Here is a 20,995-nt window from a genome sequence, read left to right as displayed (position 1 = left end):
CTGCACTCCAGCCCGAGGCCTGACATCGGAAGAAGGCCCCGGGCTGGCCATGCCCCTTTCTCGGCCGCCGCGGCCTCGCCGGAGATTCCTCCCGGCGGCCGGGGCAGACGCTGGGAGCTGCTGCCGCCCGCCACGCCGCGGAGGGTCCCGAGGGGGGCTCTCGCTGGGCCTCCTCGCCCCCCTGCACCCGGAGAGTACCTGAACGGGGGCCTGGAATGCCGCCCGCGGCTAGAGGGGGAGCGAGGGGCAGGTGCCGACGGGGAAACCCAGGCAGCCCTGACGTGGGACTGCACTGCCTGGGCCCCGTGCAGCGCCATCGCCGCTCGTATCATCCGGTCCAACTTCTGAGGGTCCGCCACGTCCACGCTGCCGACGTCCTGGTCCTGGGAATCTGTCGCCGTCCGGAGTCAAAAAGGGGAGGTAAGACCCCTCCCCATTACTTATATACTTCCCCCCCCTCCCCTATAGGGACCCTTTTCCACCAATCCCCTTATATCCTCCCATAATGCCCTATTTCAACTTTATTAACCCCCTCACTCCCTTCCTTCCCTCTGGTCATGTCGCCCCTCCCCCCTATGGGGTCCATGGCTTTCTGAAATGTTGGCTTCTACTGAAAATTCTGCACAGTAAATGCACTCAGTACTTGGTCAGGGCTCCTTTTGCATGAATTAGTGCATCAATGTGGCGTGGCATGGAGGCGATCAGCCTGTGGCACTGCTGAGGTGTTATGGAAGCACAGGTTGCTTTGATAGCAGCCTGCAGCTCATCTGCATTGTTGGGTCTGGTGTCTCTCATCTTTCTCTTGATAATACCCCATATATGGAGTTTAGGTCAGGCGAGCAATCACCCCCTCCATGGATTAGCAGTGGTTGCTCCATCAGTGTTTTGCACTAGTTGCCTCCATCTTTATTAAGGGGTTTTGCTGTTAATACATTTGATTATGTGGCCTGGGCAGGTAAACATTGTTGGCCTTTGTTTCTGTGAATTTGTTTGCATTTCCACCTTTATAGTCTATAAGGTAATGTGATATATGTTACCTTCACTGGATCAGTTATTTCTAGTCATCTTCTTAAGGGTGCTTTACACACTGTGACATCGCTACCAATATTATCGTCTGGGTCACGTCGTTAGTGACGCACATCCGGCGCCGATAGCGACATTGCAGCATGTGACACCAAGGAACGACGATCAAAGATCGCAAAATCGTTCAAAAACGGTGATCGTTGACACGTGGCTCCTTTCCTTAATATCGCTGCTGCCACAGGTACGATGTTGTTCGTCGTTCCTGCGGCAGCACACATCGCTATGTGTGATGCCACAGGAACCAGGAACAACGAACATCGCCTTACCTGCGTCCACCGGCAATGAGGAAGGAAGGAGCTGGGCGGGATGTTACGTCCCACTCATCTCCGCCCCTCCGCTTCTATTGGCCGGCCGCTTAGTGACGGCGCACGCACCTCCCCATTGAAGGAGGGATTGTTCAGCGGTCACAGCGATGTCGCTGGCAAGGTATGTGCATGTGACGCTGCTGTAGCGATAATGTTCGCTACGGCAGCAATCACCAAATGTTGCACATATGACGGGGGCGGGTCCTATCGCGCTCGACATCGCTAGCAGTCGCTAGCGATGTCGGAGCGTGTAAAGCACCCTTTACTCTGCCTTAACAAAGAATTCATACCATATGAACTTTTCCACATTTTTCCATGTTACATTACCAAACTTAAATGTATTTTATTGGGTTTTTATGTGATACAACACCATTAAGTAGCAAGTATTTGTTAAGTGTAAAGGAAACAATACGTTGTTTTCTAAATATTTTTGAAATAATACATCTGATAATTATGATGTGCATTTGTATTGAGCCCCCATGAGTCAATTTTAGTGCCTGTCCTGGCCCCAGTGCAGCACCTTTACACACCCCCGCTCCCAGGCCTCGGCTCTCCTCACCTGTTCGGTGGTCCCGTGCTCTCCTCTCTTGTTCCGGGGTCTGCCGCAGCCTCCTCTTGCTGTTAGGCCACACGCAGCCCCTCTGTAAATGCCCGTAGGGTGCATGCGCAGCCACGCCCCTTTCTTAAAGGGCCAGCATCCCATTACCCAGAAGTGATCCCTGAAGGTCACCTATTACATGAAGGTATTCAAGACCGCCTCCCCTTACAGGAGGTGCCTGAGTCTGAGCAACGTTGCCTACTAGTTAGTGCATTGCTAGTTCTTAGGTCCCATTACGCCACTGTGTCTAATTATACTTATTGTGACCTATTACCAGACTCGTGTGCCTAACCTGTGTCTTGTCCTAGAGCCTGCTCTCTACCACCATCTCCGTGCCGCCATGTCTGAGCCACCATCTCCATGCTGCCAAGTCCAAGTTACCATCTCCATGCTGCCACATCAGCAGCAGACGCTAAGAGACTTTACCAATCCGTAAGAGCCAACCTCCACTGGTTCCTGGCAGTCATGTATTTAGAGCCCCTGTAGCTGCACCAGACAATCCCTCTATAGAGGTTCGCTACTGGTTTGGTCCCTCAGGGGAGTCCGGTGTATGGACAAGTGGGTCCACTCCCAGACTCTCGCCACACCTCAGCGACCATAACATCAATACACTGTAGGACCAGCTTTCGCTATAACTATTGCTGCATGTCTTTCGGAGTATGTCTCTACCAGCTTTGCACATCTAGACGCTGACATTTTTGCCCATTCTAATTTGCAAAACTGCTCTAGCTAAGTGAGATTGCTACAGATTCTCAATGGAATTTATCTCTGGACTGTGACTGGGCCACTTAAACATATCAATATGCTTTGATATAAACCATCCATTGTAGCTCTGACAGTATGTTTAGGGTCATTGCCCTGCTTGAAGATGTACCTATGCCCCAGTCTCAAATCTTTTGCAGCCTCTAACAGGTTTTGCTCCAGAATTACCTTATATTTACTGCCATGCATCTTCCCATCAACTCTGGCCGGCTTCCCTGTCACTGCTGAAGAAAAGAATCCCACAGCATGATGCTACCACTTTCATGTTTGATTGTGGGGATGGTGTTTTCAGGGTGATGTGCAGTGTTTTACATTTAGCTCAAAAAGTTTTACTTTAGTCTCATCTGACTAAAGCACCTTCTTCCACATGTTAGCTGTGTCCCCAATGTGACTTTTACAATCTGGAAACGGGACTTTTATGGCTTGCTTTTTAAAAAATTACTTTCTTCTTGCGACTCTTCCATAAAGTATATATTTGTGGAATATATTACTAAGCGTACTCTTACACTGAGGTATACAAGATTGGTCCCATTCTCATCCAGAAAAGTAGGACTAGGGAAATCTGTTTGGTATTCTATATGTCACACGAGTGCTATGCGAGTGTGCAATTTTTGTCTCACCTAGCATCTGTATAACATCCATATGCCATCAGTATGACGCGTTTTTTTTACCCAGCAACTATTATTCTACAGTCATTTACAGGACCGTTACAGTGTTCTTTTCTAAAGAATGGTACCGTATATACTGGCGTATAAGACGACTTTTTACCCCCTTAAAATAATGGCTACAGTGGGGGGTCGTCTTATACGCCGGATATACACATATATCATACAGCATATAGAGCGGATATATAGCGGATATATAGCAGGGGGCCGCACTGTGTGAGGAGGTGTTTTTTTTTCACTGTCCAGTATAACCAATAGGATTAGTGCAGTAACGCCAGATTCCCCTCGCATCCATGCAGGGACATTAATGAAGAGCTTACATGCTGGTGTAAGTGTGCATATTGCTACAGTACCGTAAGTGCTGCTGCCGACCTCGCCCCCTTTCTCGGCCCGGTGACTCCCCCGCCCCTGCACTAATCCTATTGGTTATACTGGACAGTAAAAAAAACACCTCCTCACACAGTGCGTCCCCCTGCTCTTAGCATACTGAAGCATACGCCAGCAAGACCTGTTACAATATCGCAGCTTACAGTTATGATCACCAGGCACTTGCTCTCTTGTTTGTTTTGCAATGTTTTAGCTTTACCGTACATGTTTGAAACAACCTTATGTTTATGAGTGACAGTTTTGCTGCTATATACAGTACCTGCAGACTTTTTTTCATTTGGGAACGGGGTAGTCTTATACAGTGAGTTTATCCCAAATTCTATATTTTTAGGGCAGAAGTTGGGGGTCGTCTTATACGCCCAGTCGTCTTATACGCCGGCATATACGGTAATGTAAAAAATTCAGATCACACAGATGCCACATAGACATTCGTATGGTGTCTGACTTTTCCTCGCACCCATTGACTTGCATTGATGAGTTGTGTCCGATAGACATTTTTCTTCAGTTCGATTTCAGCTGAGCAAAGACTTGCAGATCTGCTGTGCCTCATTCACTTATATTGGGCTGAGTGCAATGGGATTTTTCCCAACGCTGGACTCTTCTGTTTTATACACCAGTGTGAGAGTACCCTAATAGTTGTCCTCTGGACAGATTCTTCCACCTGAGCTATGGATGTCTGCAGCTACTTTGGAGTGACCATGGACATCTTGGCTGTTTCTCTAAGGCTAAGTTCACATTTCCGCTAAAATCTATCAGTCACAATCCGCTGCTCTTGTAAACAGCGGAATCCGTTTAGCGGATTCCGCTGCTCCCATAGACTTGTATGAGCAGCGGATTGTGACTGATGATGCTGCGTTGCACCCTCCGCCCGACTGATCAGTCGTGGAACGACTGACCGCCGGGCGGGAGGAACGCAGCATGTAACGTTTTTTGAGCAGCGAGATCCGTCGGATTTCGCTGCGCATGCTCTCTGGCTCGCTGCACACGTCACCAGCTTTGGTTGGTTACGATGCAAGGAGCCAGCGCTAAGCGGTGTAGGCCCGTCACCAAGGTAAATATCGGGTAACCAAGGTAAACATCGGGTGCTTTGCTGTTACCCGATATTTAGGCTGGTTACGTGTGCAGGGAGGCCGACACTTCCCCGCTCGGCCCCGCCCCCTCCCGCACTCCGCACATGTATGTACACACACACACCTGTCCCCAGCCATGCAGACAAGCACTGACACCCTCGTCTGGCCCCGCCCCCTGCTCGGCTCCGCCCCCTCCCGCACTTTGCATGTGCACACACACATACATACATACATACATGCACATACACACTCACTCACTCACACATACACTCACCTGTCCCCAGCCATGCAGACCGCAGCACTTCCACTGACATCCTCAGCGCCTGGCCCCGCCCCCCGCTCGGCTCCGCCCCCTCCCGCACTTTGCATGTGCACACACACATACATACATACATACATACATACATACATACATACATACATGCACATACACTCACTCACTCACACATACACTCACCTGTCCCCAGCCATGCAGACCGCAGCACTTCCACTGACATCCTCAGCGCCTGGCCCCGCCCCCCGCTCGGCTCTGCCCCAGAACTCCGCCCCCCCGCACACAACGGAATCCGACAAAGAATTCTGTTCTTTGTCATCCGTTGTACAGCGTTGAACAGCGCATCAGTCACATGCGTCAAGCGACGCATGTGACTGATACAAATCAACGGAAATGTGAACTTAGCCTAATTAGGGCTCTCCTTGCTTGGGATGTCAGGTTAGATGGACTGGCATTGTGCCATACTCCTTTCATTTTTTGATGATGGATTTAACAGTGCTCTGTGAGATGACCAGAGGTTGAACTATTTATTATTAGAACATAACCCTGCTATACTCTTCTCCACAGCTTTATGCTTGACCTATCCAATGTAATCCTTTGTTTTCATGATGCTGTTTGATGCCTAACGTTCTCCAGCAAACCTGTGAGGCCTTTACAGAACGGCTGTCGTTATGCTGAGAATAAATTATACACGGATGTACTCCATTTACTAATTAGGTGACTTCTGTAGGCAATTGGTCACTCAGGTTTTCATTTAGGGGCATTAAACTACAGGCGGCTGAAAACAAATGGACGTCACAATTTTCAGATTTTTATTACTTAATTATTTAAAAAAACATATATCATTTCCTTGACACTTCACAAATGCTTGCTAATTAGTGTTGGTATCTCACATAACATTCCAATCAAATACATGAAAATTGTACCCCCGGGACTTTAACACAAAAGGTGCCAAAACACTAACAGGCAGGTAGTTGCTACCATTTTCTGCGCTCCTGCCAGTGATTTTGCTGCTTCTGCTGACGTTACATCAACAAAGCAGCGGCTTCACGTCTACTCTGCTCTGTAGACAGTGACCTCTCTGTACCAGGGAAGAACGGTGATGGGCACTACAGGCAGATAGGTAGCAACTACCTGCCTGTTAGGGTTTAGGCACATTTAAAATTAAGTGGTGGATATACCCTAAAAGTTTGTGGGTATGATGTGGAAAAATTTGGAAAAGTTCACAGGGTATGAGTACTTTTGCAAGACACTGTACATAACATATTTATGCTCAACTCTGTATTTCATGAATACTTAAGATCTGTATTTTTCCTAAATGAAAAAAATTTGTAGAGTTTCCTGCTATTTACATTTCCACCGATATTTGGAAAGAGAAAGTTAGGATGGAAAAAAAAGATAAATCCTGGGATGTTCTCTGAATGAATTTGTTAAATCACAAAATTATGAATAGAAAATATTTTTGCCAAAGTTCTGGTAGAGCTAATGGAAAGGAATATTTTAGAAAAAAAAAGACTTCTAGCCTTGATCTGCAGATAATCCATAGCAGTTTAAAATATGTTTATGATATGCCAGTTTTAAAAGGAACCTGTCAGCTGATTTATGCAGTATGAACAAGAGGTAGCAAGAATTAGAGACTAGCTCCTGCATTCTAAATCTCTATGATTTACTCTGAAACACTGGCATTTCAGAGAACATAATGGAAAGTGCAACTTAGGGTGAAGTGACTAGCTCCTCCCTGACCGCACAGTGTGTCTATACACATTTGTTGGAACCAAAACCTCAGCCTTATTCAGGTGAATGGCTTCATTGGGGCTCTGTCGGAATAGTTTTTTGGTGATTCCAAAAGTAACCCCAACGTAGTTTTTGGTTGAGAGCACTGTATTAATGTGCACCTTGCCTAAAGGTGGCAACACACATTAGATGGCATCTCAGCCAACTGTACTATACACAGGTGCGCTCGTTTGGCAGAGAGCTCCTGTGTCCTCTATGAGAAAGCCACCAGCTGACATTGTTCTGGGAAAGTAATGCTATCAACAATCTGAAATTGGACATTTGCAATTGACATCTCTCCTGACCATCAGTCAGCTGATGTCCCCATACACATTAGCCTGTAGGCTGAACCCTTCTATATTGCTAGGGTTGGCCGACATTAATCTAATGTGTATAGGGGCCTTTAGTTGCATCTGGCCATGTCTCCTAGGCTTTGGATAAATAGCTAGAATATTCACTTAACAGAAAATGGTGTAAACAGGGGGCCTGTCCAAGATTTGACTTCCTGAGTGCTGGTGGTCCTACCACTGGTCCCAATAACCCGGGCTCTTAAGATCCTTGTGTAAATGGAGTGGCAGCAAAATCATGTGTCGCGGGCGGGGAGGAGGGTGTCAGCACACCGCGCTCACCCCTTCTGCTCGGGTCCGGCAGCTGCTCCTGGTGGCTCGAGCTGTGGGCCGGATCCCGGGGTTTCTCGAGCAACACTCCTCGCCCGTGAGTGAAAGGGGGGTGTTTGTGGTTGGATGTGGGGATTGTTATAGTTCGTGACGCCACCCACGGTTGTGGTGATTGCACCACCGCTGCTCAATATGGGGGTCCCGGGGATGGTGATGCGGAGCAGCCAGGTGTTGTGTTGCCCCTCCGTGGGTAGGGGTTGGTGATCCCGGGGCCCAGTGATGAGATGTGAAGTGTAGGGCCTGGAGGGCGCAGGGACGCGGGGGCAGCGCTGTGCCTTGCGGCACTATGGTACTCACTCAGCCTGACACACGGACACAGTTTGTACGGTAAACCAACGGCTGGTAGGACGGTCCCACAGACGGCTGCACCTGCACTCCCGGTAGGTGACGGTGATGTCTCTCTTCCTTGCACCTGTGTTGACTGATGGTAGCGGTGGATTCCCTCCGGTTACCCGCTCCCCGGCTGCAATCTGGGCCGGAGGAGCTCTACACTTTGCCCGCAGGCGCTGGCCCTGAGAAACTTGTGCCGTGGCGGTGGCGGTGTCTCTCCAATACGGGTTGGGCTGTTGCCTTCAATCGGGACTTGGTTGTTGGGGGATCTGCGTCCCCGTCACTGACGGATTTGGCAAATCTGGCGACTCCTAGCCTTGCCGGGGTCCGAGAGGCCCCTGCCCTGGTGCTGACTGTCCTTCGGAACACTGCTCCAGACCACCGGGCACACAGCCAACGGGGTCCTTCCAGGAACTTCCAAACGGTCCCCCTCCAGACAGTCACCGCCGTTGCTGACCTTGCTGTTCTGGCCCTCACAAAGCTGGACCCTTCAGGCTGTCTTTCTCTTCTGTTCACTTTACTTGCTTTCCTCCTTTACTACTTTTACTTCCACTTTCTTAACTCCTCTCCTTAACTCCACTTCACTTAGCTCCTCACACTTGCCCTGCCTGGGCTTTCCCTGCTGTTTACTCAAGCTCGTCCCTGAGCTCTCTGCCTGGTTACTTCCTGCCTCCAGAGCTGTGAGCTCCTTGGTGGGTGGAGCCAACCGCCTGGCCCACCCCCTGGTGTGCATCATCAGACTCCTGGAGGAAGGCAACAAGGATTTGTGGTTAGCTGTGATGTGCCTACCTGGAGTGTGGGGTGTGGTGGTGTTGTGACCTGTGTCCCCTGGCTTGCCCAGGGCGACACATTCCCCCTTAGCAAAATGCAGACCGTCCGCGGGCTGCCGTCCTACACCGGTTTTATTTTTCTGTAAAAAGGGAATAACAGGGTTAAGCAAAACATAAATACATTTTTAATCATAACTCTTCCCAAGACGGGAGGCACATTTACTTTTAACGTTGCAACGGTATACGGTCACGGTTTCCGCTCTCTCCCACCCAAGCAACCTGGCCCTGATGCTGCCCCTAAAACCCAGGCAGCACCCCTTGACCCACAGTCCAGCACAAGTCACCCGAGCGGGATCTGTCCTTGCCCTCCAGAGGGTGGCCACCGGTTCCTTTGGTGGCTGAGCCCTAGCCTGCTCTGCTCAGGGCCCTCCCTCCAACCTGCCTCTCCAGAGGCGGCATAGCGGAAACGGTAACGGTACCCAACATATTTACAAGCCACTTAACGTTTGTGGTGCCCTGCAAGTTCACGGGCTTGTCCATGGATAGTTCCCATGCAAAACTTAAACGGTCCCCACGGGGACAACGGTGCCGGCTCCAGCCGGTTACAAATCACAAAGCAAATCTGGTGAAGTACTCGGTATCATTTCACTTATCATTCTTTCAACAACTTTTTCAAAACTTTTTCAAACAAACTGCAACACTCTTACATTTGCGGACCCCTTTCATTCATAGAACGGTCTCCCTGTACCTAAGTGGGGGTCTACCTAGGTTGGAACGGGTGGACCTTCGGGGCCCGGTGTCAGTGGTGCTAGACAGTGGGGTAGAGGGAACAATCGGTTCCTCCTCCCTGCTATAGTGTGGAGCAGGCGGAGGTGCAGGGGGGCTGGGTACAGGTTCATCCCTGGGCACCGGCACTGGTTCTGGCTCACGGTTGACCGCTTCCACTACTTCTTCATCCACGGGTTGTGGGAACAGTATCACTGGAAGAATCACCGCGCCATCCTGTGTAGGCCAGTCTGCTGGGAAGTCACCCATTACAGTGTGGATTACCTCTGCTGCCTTCTCCACTGGTGGAGGAACCGGTACTTCAGCCTCTGCCTTCAGCGCTGGGGGGCATTTTTTTAGATGGTCCCGGGAAACTGTGGCTAGGGTGTCCCCTTGGTCACGACTGATCTGGTAAGTCTTCCCGTCTCCCCATTCTGTGGGTTGTATGACATAAGGGACTTGCTCCCACTGATCATCCAGCTTGTGGGTTTTCCTCTTCCGTTTCAGCACCACATCCCCTGGCTGGAAAGGACCTGCGGGCGCCTTCTGGTTGAACCGGTGCTCCTGCTGCTCTCGACTTCGACTGAGGTTTTTCTCCACATACTCCTGGATTTGCCGGTACTGTGCCCTCCTCCGACTTTCCCACTCTGCCGTTGAGGGGAGTGCTTCCGGGGCTTCCAACCCCATCTCCAGATCCACCGGCAGGCGGCCAGGCCGAGCCCTCATCAGATACGCTGGGGTGCACTTCGTCGAGCTGGACGGGATATTATTATACATGTCGACCAAGTCAGGTAGCTTTTCTGGCCACATGTTCCGTTCTTCCAGCGGTAGCGTCTTGAGGAGCCCCAGGACCAAGTGATTCATTTTCTCGCACATGCCGTTGGTTTGGGCGTGGTACGGAGTGGTCCGGATCTTCTTGCAGCCGTACAACTGGCAGAATTCGTGAAACACCTCTGCTTCAAAAGCCGGGCCTTGGTCAGTCAGCACCTTCTCGGGGTACCCATGGGGTCGGCAGAAATAAGCCTGGAACGCTCGAACAGCGGTTCGACCAGTTAGGTCCTTAACGGAGACTACCACCATAAATCTTGAGTAGTGGTCTACCATGGTCAATGCGTAGGTGTACCCACTTCGGCTAGGGGTGAGCTTGACATGGTCCAGGGCGACCAGCTCCAGCGGCTGATGGGTGACTATGGGATGTAACGGTGCCCTCTGGCTAGTCTCGTCCTTTCTCCTCAGTGTACAAGGACCACACTCTCGACACCAGGCTTCCACCCATTCACGCATCCCACTCCAATAGAACCGCTCCCTCAACAGCATCTCCAGCTTCTTCCACCCAAAGTGGCCAGCACCATCATGGTATGCCCGCAGGACAGTAGCGACCTCAGCTTGAGGAACGATCAACTGGCATATCTTCTCATGGGTCTTCGGGTTGATCAGCTCACGGTACAGCCTCCCTTGGTGTAGGTAAAGCCATTTTCGTTCTTTCCACAAGCGTTGAGCTTCGGCTGGAGCGGCAGGGTCTATTCCCATAGCACCTTGTTCCACCAGAGTCTTGACAAGGTGGACAGCCGGCGCTTGGTCCTGGGCGTCCTGCCACTCTTGACTGGGCCGCGGGTCCAGATCCACCCTTTGCTGACAGACTTGTACCCTCTCAGTAGGCAGCTGGTGAAACGCAGGCAACTCGATCTCCTCGAGGTCGTCATCCTCGCACCCCTCTTCTGACAAATGGGGCATCCGGGAGAGTGCATCAGCATTTATGTTGACACGACTAGCTCGGTACTTTATGGTGAAATCATAGTTGGCTAGCCGGGCTACCCACCGCTGCTCCAGCGCGCCCAACTTGGCCGTGTTCAGGTGAGTCAGCGGGTTGTTGTCCGTAAACGCTGTGAATTTGGCTGCCGCCAAGTAGTGGCGGAACCGCTCCGTGATAGCCCACACCAACGCCAATAGCTCAAGCTTGAAGGAGCTATAGTTCTCAGGGTTCCTTTCGGTCGGCCGGAGTTTTCGGCTAGCGTAGGCAATCACCTTCTCCTTTCCATCCTGGACCTGGGATAGGACCGCTCCTAGCCCCACATTACTGGCGTCCGTGTGGAGGATGAACGGGCTCCCATAGTCAGGGTACGCCAGGACCTCTTCTCCGGTCAAGGCCGCCTTCAACTGGCAAAAGGACTCCTCATGCTTGTCCTCCCATGACAGTGGGGCCCCAATGGGTCTACCACCTTTGGTCTGTCCCACGAGGAGATCTTGCATGGGGGCAGCCATCTTCGTGTATCCCTTTATAAAGCGCCGATAGTACCCCACCAGACCCAGGAACTGCCTTACTTCCCTCACTGTAGTTGGTCTCGGCCAGCTCTGGATGGCAGTAATCTTCTCAGGGTCGGGGGCGACACCATCCGCACTCACCACATGCCCTAGATACTGCACTCTGGGTTTCAGCAGGTGGCATTTTGAGGGCTTCAACTTCATCCCGTACTGGGCAAGGGACGCGAACACCTCGGCCAGGTGCTCCAGATGGGCTTCATACGTCTGGGAATAAACAATCACATCATCCAAATACAGCAGGACGGTCTCGAAGTTTAAATGTCCCAGACAGCACTCCATCAACCGTTGGAAGGTCCCAGGGGCATTGCACAGCCCAAACGGCATGCTATTGAATTCGCAGAGTCCCATCGGGGTGGTGAAGGCGGTCTTCTCCCGGTCCTCTGGGGCCACGGCCACTTGCCAGTATCCGCTGGTGAGGTCAAGGGTCGAGAAGTAGTTTGCGGTTCTCAGTGCAGCCAAAGACTCTTCAATACGAGGTAAGGGATAGGCATCTTTATGGGTTATCTGGTTGATCTTCCGGTAGTCCACACACATCCGCATGGTACCATCCTTCTTCTTGACCAGTACCAACGGAGCGGCCCAGGGACTACAGCTGTCCCGAATAACCCCTGCCTCCTTCATATTCCTCAACATATCTTTGGCACACTGGTAATGTGCAGGGGGAATAGGTCTATACCTCTCTTTGATAGGGGGATGTTCACCTGTGGGAATGTGGTGTTGAACCCCATTGATCCGCCCAAAGTCTAGGGGGTGCTTACTGAAAACCTGTTCGTACTCCTGCACCACCCTGTGTACCCCGGCCCTGTGATGTCTAGGGGTATCATCAGTGCCTACATGTAGCTGTTGGTGCCACTCCTTTGTGTCCCCCTGGGGTGGGGAAGTGCTGGGGGTAGGTGGGAGTGTGGATGGACTGGCTTCCTGGATAGTGTGAGGGTCCAGGGTGAGCAGCTTGGCAATGGTGGCATACCGGGGGAGCCTGACTTCTTCCTCCCCACAGTTCAACACTCTCACGGGCACTCTCCCTTTCTTCACATCTACCACCCCTCGGGCGGCCACTACAGTGGGCCAGTGCTCGGAGGCATGGGCTCCATCATCGCAGGGTAGTCACGCCCCTGAGGCCCTACTGCTGCCCTACACCAGATCATTATCTCACTCCTAGGGGGCACAGTCAATGGAGCAACATCCATCACTCTCACTCCACCAATCTCCCCTCCTGTTGAGCTTACATGCTGGCGGTACATCAGGGCGCAGATCTCACGCTGCACAGCCCTCTGCCGGCTCCCCGCCGCTGTGGCGGCTAGCTGTTGCAATAGGTTCAACACATCAGCCATGCAGTGTTCCATCACATTGGTTCCCAGCACTATTTTCGGGTTATGATCACTGGGTTCATTCATGATCACAATCATACCCTGGTGTTGCAGTTCAGCTTGCCCCACTGTCATAGCCACTTGTTTATACCCCACCTGGGTCAATGGAAGTCCATTAGCGGCAATCAAATTTATACTATTGTCTGGAGGCGCCAGCTCGTCTGTGGCCCAATACTGCCGATACAACGTGTACGGTATGGTAGTTACCTGTGATCCAGTGTCCAAGAGAGCCATCACTGGTATGCCGTCCACAGCCACGGGGATGATAGGGCGGGCCCCGACATATCGGTCTCGCCAGTCCGGGGGGCCACGGTGTTCTACTCCTGAGGATTGGCCCGGGGCCCCAGGGGTTGCTCGTTTAACGGGCACTGTCGGTAATAATGGCCCGGCTTACGGCACTTGTAGCAGATTGGAGGTCTGCTCCGCGGGTTGTTAGCGCTTCTCCGCTGCATCCAGGGAACATCTTCGGGACTGTCAGCAAGCTGTATCTGCGCTGGAGGCTGAGATCTGGTCAGAGGTTGTAGCGCAGCAAGGATCTTGGCAAGGTCTCCGTCCAGGCGACGGACCTGGGCTGCTAGTTCTTCCACGGTGCTGCTCGGGGCTGCAGGTATTAAGGAGGTTGGTTTGGCTGGGGCCGCCACAACGGGAGCTGTCTCAATGGGCCACGGGACGGGTTCCAGGAATTCAGCAGCTGGGGGCTGTAGTGCCTTGATAGCCCGCTCCTTTAACACAGCAAAGTCCACATCAGGGTATTCCAGGGCCCACAGCCGGAGTTGTTTACGATCCTCAGGGGACCTCATCCCCTGCGCAAATTGCTCCACTAACATCTTGTTGCTATCCGCCTCGTTAATAGAGTTCACCCGCTTCAGCGTGCGGAGGGCGGTCTGCAGACGTAGATCATAGTCCCGAATGCTATCTCCAGCTCGTTGCCGGCACTGGTAAAACTGCATCCTCAGCTCAGCTTCAGTCCGGGTCTCGAAGGCAGTCTGTAGCTTCTCGAAGATGGTGGCTACAGAGAGCCGGTCCCCCTCGGCCCAGGTCTCCGCCTCCTGCTCCGCCGCACCGGTTAACTGGCCTAGCACTATCGCTGCACGTTGCTTATCAGTCAGGGGATACAGCTCTAGCAACGGGTTAAGCTTTTTCCGGAAGGCCTGTAGGGCATCCGGTTTCCCGTCATACCGCGGTAGCCAGGCAGCTCCGGGCGCATAGGGCAAGGAGAATGGCATGACCTGAGCAAACGCGGGGGCCGCGGCACCTCCCGCCGGTACGACCGGGACCTGGGCAGGCCCATTCCCATCCGCGGGTGCCGCTGCGGCTGCGACCACCGCTCCTCCAGCGGCTCCGTCGGGCGCAGACATCTTGTTTCCGTCCCCCTTAGCTCTTTCCAGCCCCTCCTCTCTCGGGGCGGGGTTTTGGCCTTCGCGCCTCTACTGCTCGAGAAGACGCTCGAGCGGGAACTTTTCGCGCCAAAGATGGCGGCTTCTGAAATTTTTCTGCCGGATGCCTCCGGCGGTAACAAGGCGCACCTCTACCTGACGGCAGAGCGGTAAGATCCTGTTCGTGACGCCAAGTTGTCGCGGGCGGGGAGGAGGGTGTCAGCACACCGCGCTCACCCCTTCTGCTCGGGTCCGGCAGCTGCTCCTGGTGGCTCGAGCTGTGGGCCGGATCCCGGGGTTTCTCGAGCGACACTCCTCGCCCGTGAGTGAAAGGGGGGTGTTTGTGGTTGGATGTGGGGATTGTTATAGTTCGTGACGCCACCCACGGTTGTGGTGATTGCACCACCGCTGCTCAATATGGGGGTCCCGGGGATGGTGATGCGGAGCAGCCAGGTGTTGTGTTGCCCCTCCGTGGGTAGGGGTTGGTGATCCCGGGGCCCGGTGATGAGATGTGAAGTGTAGGGCCTGGAGGGCGCAGGGACGCGGGGGCAGCGCTGTGCCTTGCGGCACTATGGTACTCACTCAGCCTGACACACGGACACAGTTTGTACGGTAAACCAACGGCTGGTAGGACGGTCCCACAGACGGCTGCACCTGCACTCCCGGTAGGTGACGGTGATGTCTCTCTTCCTTGCACCTGTGTTGACTGATGGTAGCGGTGGATTCCCTCCGGTTACCCGCTCCCCGGCTGCAATCTGGGCTGGAGGAGCTCTACACTTTGCCCGCAGGCGCTGGCCCTGAGAAACTTGTGCCGTGGCGGTGGCGGTGTCTCTCCAATACGGGTTGGGCTGTTGCCTTCAATCGGGACTTGGTTGTTGGGGGATCTGCGTCCCCGTCACTGACGGATTTGGCAAATCTGGCGACTCCTAGCCTTGCCGGGGTCCGAGAGGCCCCTGCCCTGGTGCTGACTGTCCTTCGGAACACTGCTCCAGACCACCGGGCACACAGCCAACGGGGTCCTTCCAGGAACTTTCAAACGGTCCCCCTCCAGACAGTCACCGCCGTTGCTGACCTTGCTGTTCTGGCCCTCACAAAGCTGGACCCTTCAGGCTGTCTTTCTCTTCTGTTCACTTTACTTGCTTTCCTCCTTTACTACTTTTACTTCCACTTTCTTAACTCCTCTCCTTAACTCCACTTCACTTAGCTCCTCACACTTGCCCTGCCTGGGCTTTCTCTGCTGTTTACTCAAGCTCGTCCCTGAGCTCTCTGCCTGGTTACTTCCTGCCTCCAGAGCTGTGAGCTCCTTGGTGGGCGGAGCCAACCGCCTGGCCCACCCCCTGGTGTGCATCATCAGACTCCTGGAGGAAGGCAACAAGGATTTGTGGTTAGCTGTGATGTGCCTACCTGGAGTGTGGGGTGTGGTGGTGTTGTGACCTGTGTCCCCTGGCTTGCCCAGGGCGACACACATGCACACTGCTGCTATACACATTCTTAATGGCACTGCCAGAGAAAGCCAAGCGCCTTGCTCAACTGACCTTTGGCACTCCCATAAGAATGAATAAGTGGCAGTGCGCAGAATTGACTTCCGCTCCATTCATGCAGCACTTTTCAGAGCCCCAGTTCACTGGACAGTTTGGTGTCCCAATGGTGGGATTATCAACAGTTGGGAAGTTATCACCTATCCAATAAAAACGGGATACATATAAACTTGATAATATTCCTATATATTCTTATCCTAAAACTAATTTTTGTACTTATACTATTTGGTGGGGTTTATTTTAGGAGATGTTTGTGTAGATGTATAGCATGCATGAACTTACTAAACCTTAAACTTTGGTGGTAAAGCATCTGGTTGGATCAGCTTTTTAATCAGACTTAATTTTTCATACATATTTTCTTGTAGCATGTTATCTGTTTGGATTACATTTCATTTTTGTCTATAAACTTTTTTTAAATAGGAATTTACTTTGTTAAAGGGCACCATTCATCTTGAGCATGTGGGACAATATGCAGGCTGCATGATTTAGAGCAGGAGGAGCTGATTAATTAGTTTCACGGTAAAAGATTTAGTTTGTTATAGGAGGAGCTGTTCAAATTGATGTCATTATCTTTTGAGGGGGGATATATAATATCGTTTGTAATTCATTAATGTGAATTTAAGATTATTCTGCGACTTGGAGTCCAGTTTTTTTGTTTGTTTTTTATTGGGTCATTGCCTCCTAAACTCTGAATGGGCATGGATTTACAGTACTGCATTACAAAGTAAATATTTCCCCATAAAGTACATATCAGTTAGTGTAGCTAACAAGCCACATACAAACACAGCATTTTCAACTGGAGACGTTACCTTTAAACTTGGTCCTTCTAACCAGAGATTTGAAGATCTTCGGTTTTGGTGATTTCGCAACGATTTATGTATGTAGACACATACATATTTGACACATATGCACTCTGCACAGTTAGATCTTTTCTTTTTTTTTTTTTTGGTGCAATTGGGCTTCTAATGGCTCATTTACACCAGCCAACAACTGTGACCAACTGCATACAAGCTGAATAGTGGTCGTTTTATGGCTGCTTAGACAAGTGACGTGAAATCTATGTACACAATAGTTATCATAATTATTCAGTGCACATAGAATATCATCATTATTGGCCTTACATCTCCTGTTTAACACGTGACAATGTGATGATTTGATTGCCGACATGAACAATCCAATCATTGAATGAAGAAGCGTTTTGCTGGTTCATTCGATGATTACCGGCATATACATACAAGCCAATAAACACAAGTATTCATGATTATTGGCTTGGCTATGCACATTCAATAAGAATTAAGCAGACTTATGGATTTTGCCCAGCAAAGGTGGGGTGATTGCTGAATCCATTGTTCTCATGATTCCTAAGCTGCTGCCAGAGGAGTCTGGCATTGACATATTTATTTCTCTCTCCCATTTAGAAGGCAAATTGATGTAGCAAGCACAGATAGTCGATGGACAAAGAGTTTTCTGAAGTGACCCGCTTAAAGGGTTATTCCCATCCCCAAGATCCTATCGCAATACACCGTGTGCAGAATTATTAGGCAAGTTGTATTTTAGAGGATTTTTTTTTTTATTATTGATCAATAACTATGTTCTCAATCAACCCAAAAGACTCATAAATATCAAAGCTTAATATTTTTGGAAGATGGAGTGGTTTTTTTTTTAGATTTGGCTATCTTAGGAGGATATCTGTTTGTGCAGGTAACTATTACTGTGCAGAATTCTAAGGCAACTTAATAAAAAACAAATATATTCCCATCTCACTTGTTTATTTTCACCAGGTAAACCAATATAACTGCACAAAATTTAGAAATAAACATTTCTGACATGCAAAAACAAAACCCCAAAAAATTAGTGACCAATATTGTCACCTTTCTATATGACACTCAACAGCCTACCATCCATAGATTCTGTTAGTTGCTTGATCTGTTTACGATCAACATTGCGTGCAGCAGCCACCACAGCCTCTGAGACACTGTTCCAAGAGGTGTACTGTTTTCCCTCTCTGTAGATTTCACATTTTTTGAGGGACCACAGGTTCTCTATGGGGTTCAGATCAGGTGAACAAGGAGGCCATGTCATTATTTTTTCATCTTTTAGACCTTTACTGGCCAGCCATGCTGTGGAGTAGTTGGATGCATGTGATGGAGCATTATCCTGCATGAAAATCATGTTTTTCTTGAATGATACCGATTTCTTCCTGTACCACTGCTTGAAGAAGTTGTCTTCCAGAAACTGGCAGTAGGTCTGGGAGTTGAGCTTCACTCCATCCTCAAACCGAAAAGGTCCCACACGTTCATCTTTGCTGATACCAGCCCATTTCAGTACCCCACCTCCACCTTGCTGGCATCTGAGTCAGAGTGGAGCTCTCTACCCTTTACTGATCCAGCCTCTGGCCCATCCATCTGGCCCATCAAGAGTCATTCTCATTTAGTCAGTCCATAAAACCTTTGAAAAATCAGTCTTAAAATATTTCTTGGTCCAGTCTTGATGTTTTATCTTATGTTTCTTGTTCAAAGGTGGTCGTTTTTCAGCCTTCCTTACCTTGGCCAAGTCTCTGAGTATGGCACACCTTGTGTTTTTTTATACTCCAGTAACGTTGCAGCTCTGAAATATGGCCAAACTGGTGGCAAATAGCATCTTTGCAGCTTTACGCTTGAGTTTCCTGAATTCATGGGCAATTATTTTGCACCTTTTTTGCCCAACACGCTTCTTGCGACCCTGTTGGCTATTTGCCATGAAACGCTTAATTGTTCGGTGATCACGCTTCAAAAGTTTGGCAGTTTCAAGACTGCTGCATCCCTCTGCAAGACATCTCACAATTTTGGACTTTTCAGAGCCCAATAAATCTCTCTTCTGACCATTTTGCCAAAGGAAAGGAAGTTGTGTAATAATTAAGCACATCTTATATAGGGTGTTGATGTCATTATACCACACCCCTCCTCATTACAGAGATGCACATAACCTGATTTACTTAATTGGTAGTTGGCTCTCAAGTCTATACAGCTTGGAGTAGGACAACATGTATAAAAAGTATCATTTGAGCAAAATACTCATTTGCCTAATAATTCTGCACACAGTGTATGTAGTAGGTGTAATATTAATATTATTAATAATAATAATAATAATAATATTAGCAAATGCCTACCTGCCCCCGTCGTTTGTGCGTCACGGGCAAATCGCTGCCCGTGGTGTACAATATTGCTAGGCCCCGTCACACGGACTTACCTTCCTAGCGACGTCGCTGTGGCCGACGAACAGTCTCTTCTCTATCGGGGCGGTTCGTGCGGCGTCAGAGCGACGGCAGGCGTCCTATAGAAGCGGAGGGGCGGAGAGCAGGCGCATGAAAGTCACACCCACCTCGTTGCCGGAGAACGCAGGTACGGTTTTGTTCGTCGTTCCTGGGGTGTCACACATAGCAATGTGTGCTGCCTCAGGAACGACCAACAACCTGCATCCTGAACCAGCAACGATATTTGGGAAATGGACGATGTATCAACAATCAACGATTTGGTGAGTATTTTACATCGTTAGCGGTCGCTCATATGTGTCACACGCAACAACGTCACTAACGAGGATGGATGTGCGTCACGACATCCTTTTCGTTAGCGATGTCGTTGGGTGTAAAGACCCCTTTAGTGTCACAAACATAATATTACAAAGAGTTAGGCTTTGCAGTGAATTTGTATGAAGGTGACCAAAGGTGTGAAGTACTGGTTGGCATTTTACCAATGGACCATGTACACAATGTGCTACTTCTCTTCATTTTTATTTAATATTGCAAATAGAAATATATTACATATGTCCCTACATTAGAAATTTTACATAACGCAATCATTGTTCTAAGCAGGCTTGTTACCCTGCATGAATGAATGCAGCCCCTTCCCCTCCTGCACTCCCAAAATTGTACTTTTAAAGTTTAGAGGAAAGTAAAGTTTTTACTACTAATTGCATAGTGTGCATTTTCTACATAGTTATATATAGTCAGTGGCAAGTTATTTATTTTCGTGATTTCACTCTCACTAAAAATGTTACTTTTCTCTGAACTTTTTTTGCTCTTTCTAAAAATTTTACTTTTCTCTGAACCTAAAGGTACATTTTTTGTATGAATTATATTGTGTGCATTTTGTATATAGTTTTTATAGTCAGTTGGGAACGTTTTTTCCTGCTTCCACTGTCATTGTGTATTTTTTTTTCCCAGGAAGGAAATTTCAGCAGCTCTGTGGCAGTGTGTTTCTACAAGTAGTATTCATAGTGACTAAAGAGGTGGATATGACAACACTCCCGTGTTTCTGAGAAGTGCAACACAGCTTGTGATCCGGAGTCATCGTCGACCTGAAGAATGTACTGTACCCAAGATTTAGACTTTTACATGAGTACAATATTACTCATTGTAGGATTCTTATTTTTTTTAAGTCAGCTGAGAGAGCCTGCACTTTACGGAAAGCACATTGAAAAAAAGCATGCTCAAACTGGTATTCCAGCAAAGTGGGGCTGGCTGATCCAAGAGCTGCCGTCCTTCTTAATTCCATTTGTGGCTATACTGTATACTCAGTCATTTCATACTGTTGGAAGTAAGCTGCTGTTTATGTTTTGCGGACACTATTTTCAAAGGTAAGAAGTAACAATGTACTTGTTTTTATGCAATTTCTGAATATTTTATAGCTCTTGTAAGACAAATTTAGATAACATAGGTTCTCTACAATGATGATAAACTCGGAGGGGAACTCGAAGTGTTCTATATACGTACCCATATACAAGATGTTGAGAGCAAATAGTGCCCCCTGCAGCTGTGGTCCCTAAGATGGGCACTTGGGGAATAACAATTTTACATAGTTTTTAAGCAAGTATCCTTTGATACGCTAGTCACATTTTGATAACATTATAGAACATGGTAATAAGTACAGTACACAATATATGAAGGACGATAAGG

General features: G+C 49.5%; 1 protein-coding gene across 1 annotated transcript in view; it reads left to right on the top strand.

Moving 5' to 3' along the window:
• The window catches only part of SRD5A2 (steroid 5 alpha-reductase 2), a 164,192-nt gene that overhangs the window by 54,448 nt on the left and 88,749 nt on the right, over positions 1 to 20,995 (top strand). The window contains exon 2 of the mRNA XM_075338181.1: positions 20,264 to 20,676. Within this exon, the coding sequence (XP_075194296.1) occupies positions 20,405 to 20,676 (272 nt within the window). The 5' untranslated portion in view covers positions 20,264 to 20,404. The remainder of the gene's footprint in view (positions 1 to 20,263; positions 20,677 to 20,995) is intronic.

The sequence above is a fragment of the Anomaloglossus baeobatrachus genome, chromosome 3 (assembly GCF_048569485.1).
Source record: "Anomaloglossus baeobatrachus isolate aAnoBae1 chromosome 3, aAnoBae1.hap1, whole genome shotgun sequence".
NCBI classification, from domain to species: domain Eukaryota; kingdom Metazoa; phylum Chordata; class Amphibia; order Anura; family Aromobatidae; genus Anomaloglossus; species Anomaloglossus baeobatrachus.
This window is presented reverse-complemented; position numbering and strand designations above follow the sequence as displayed.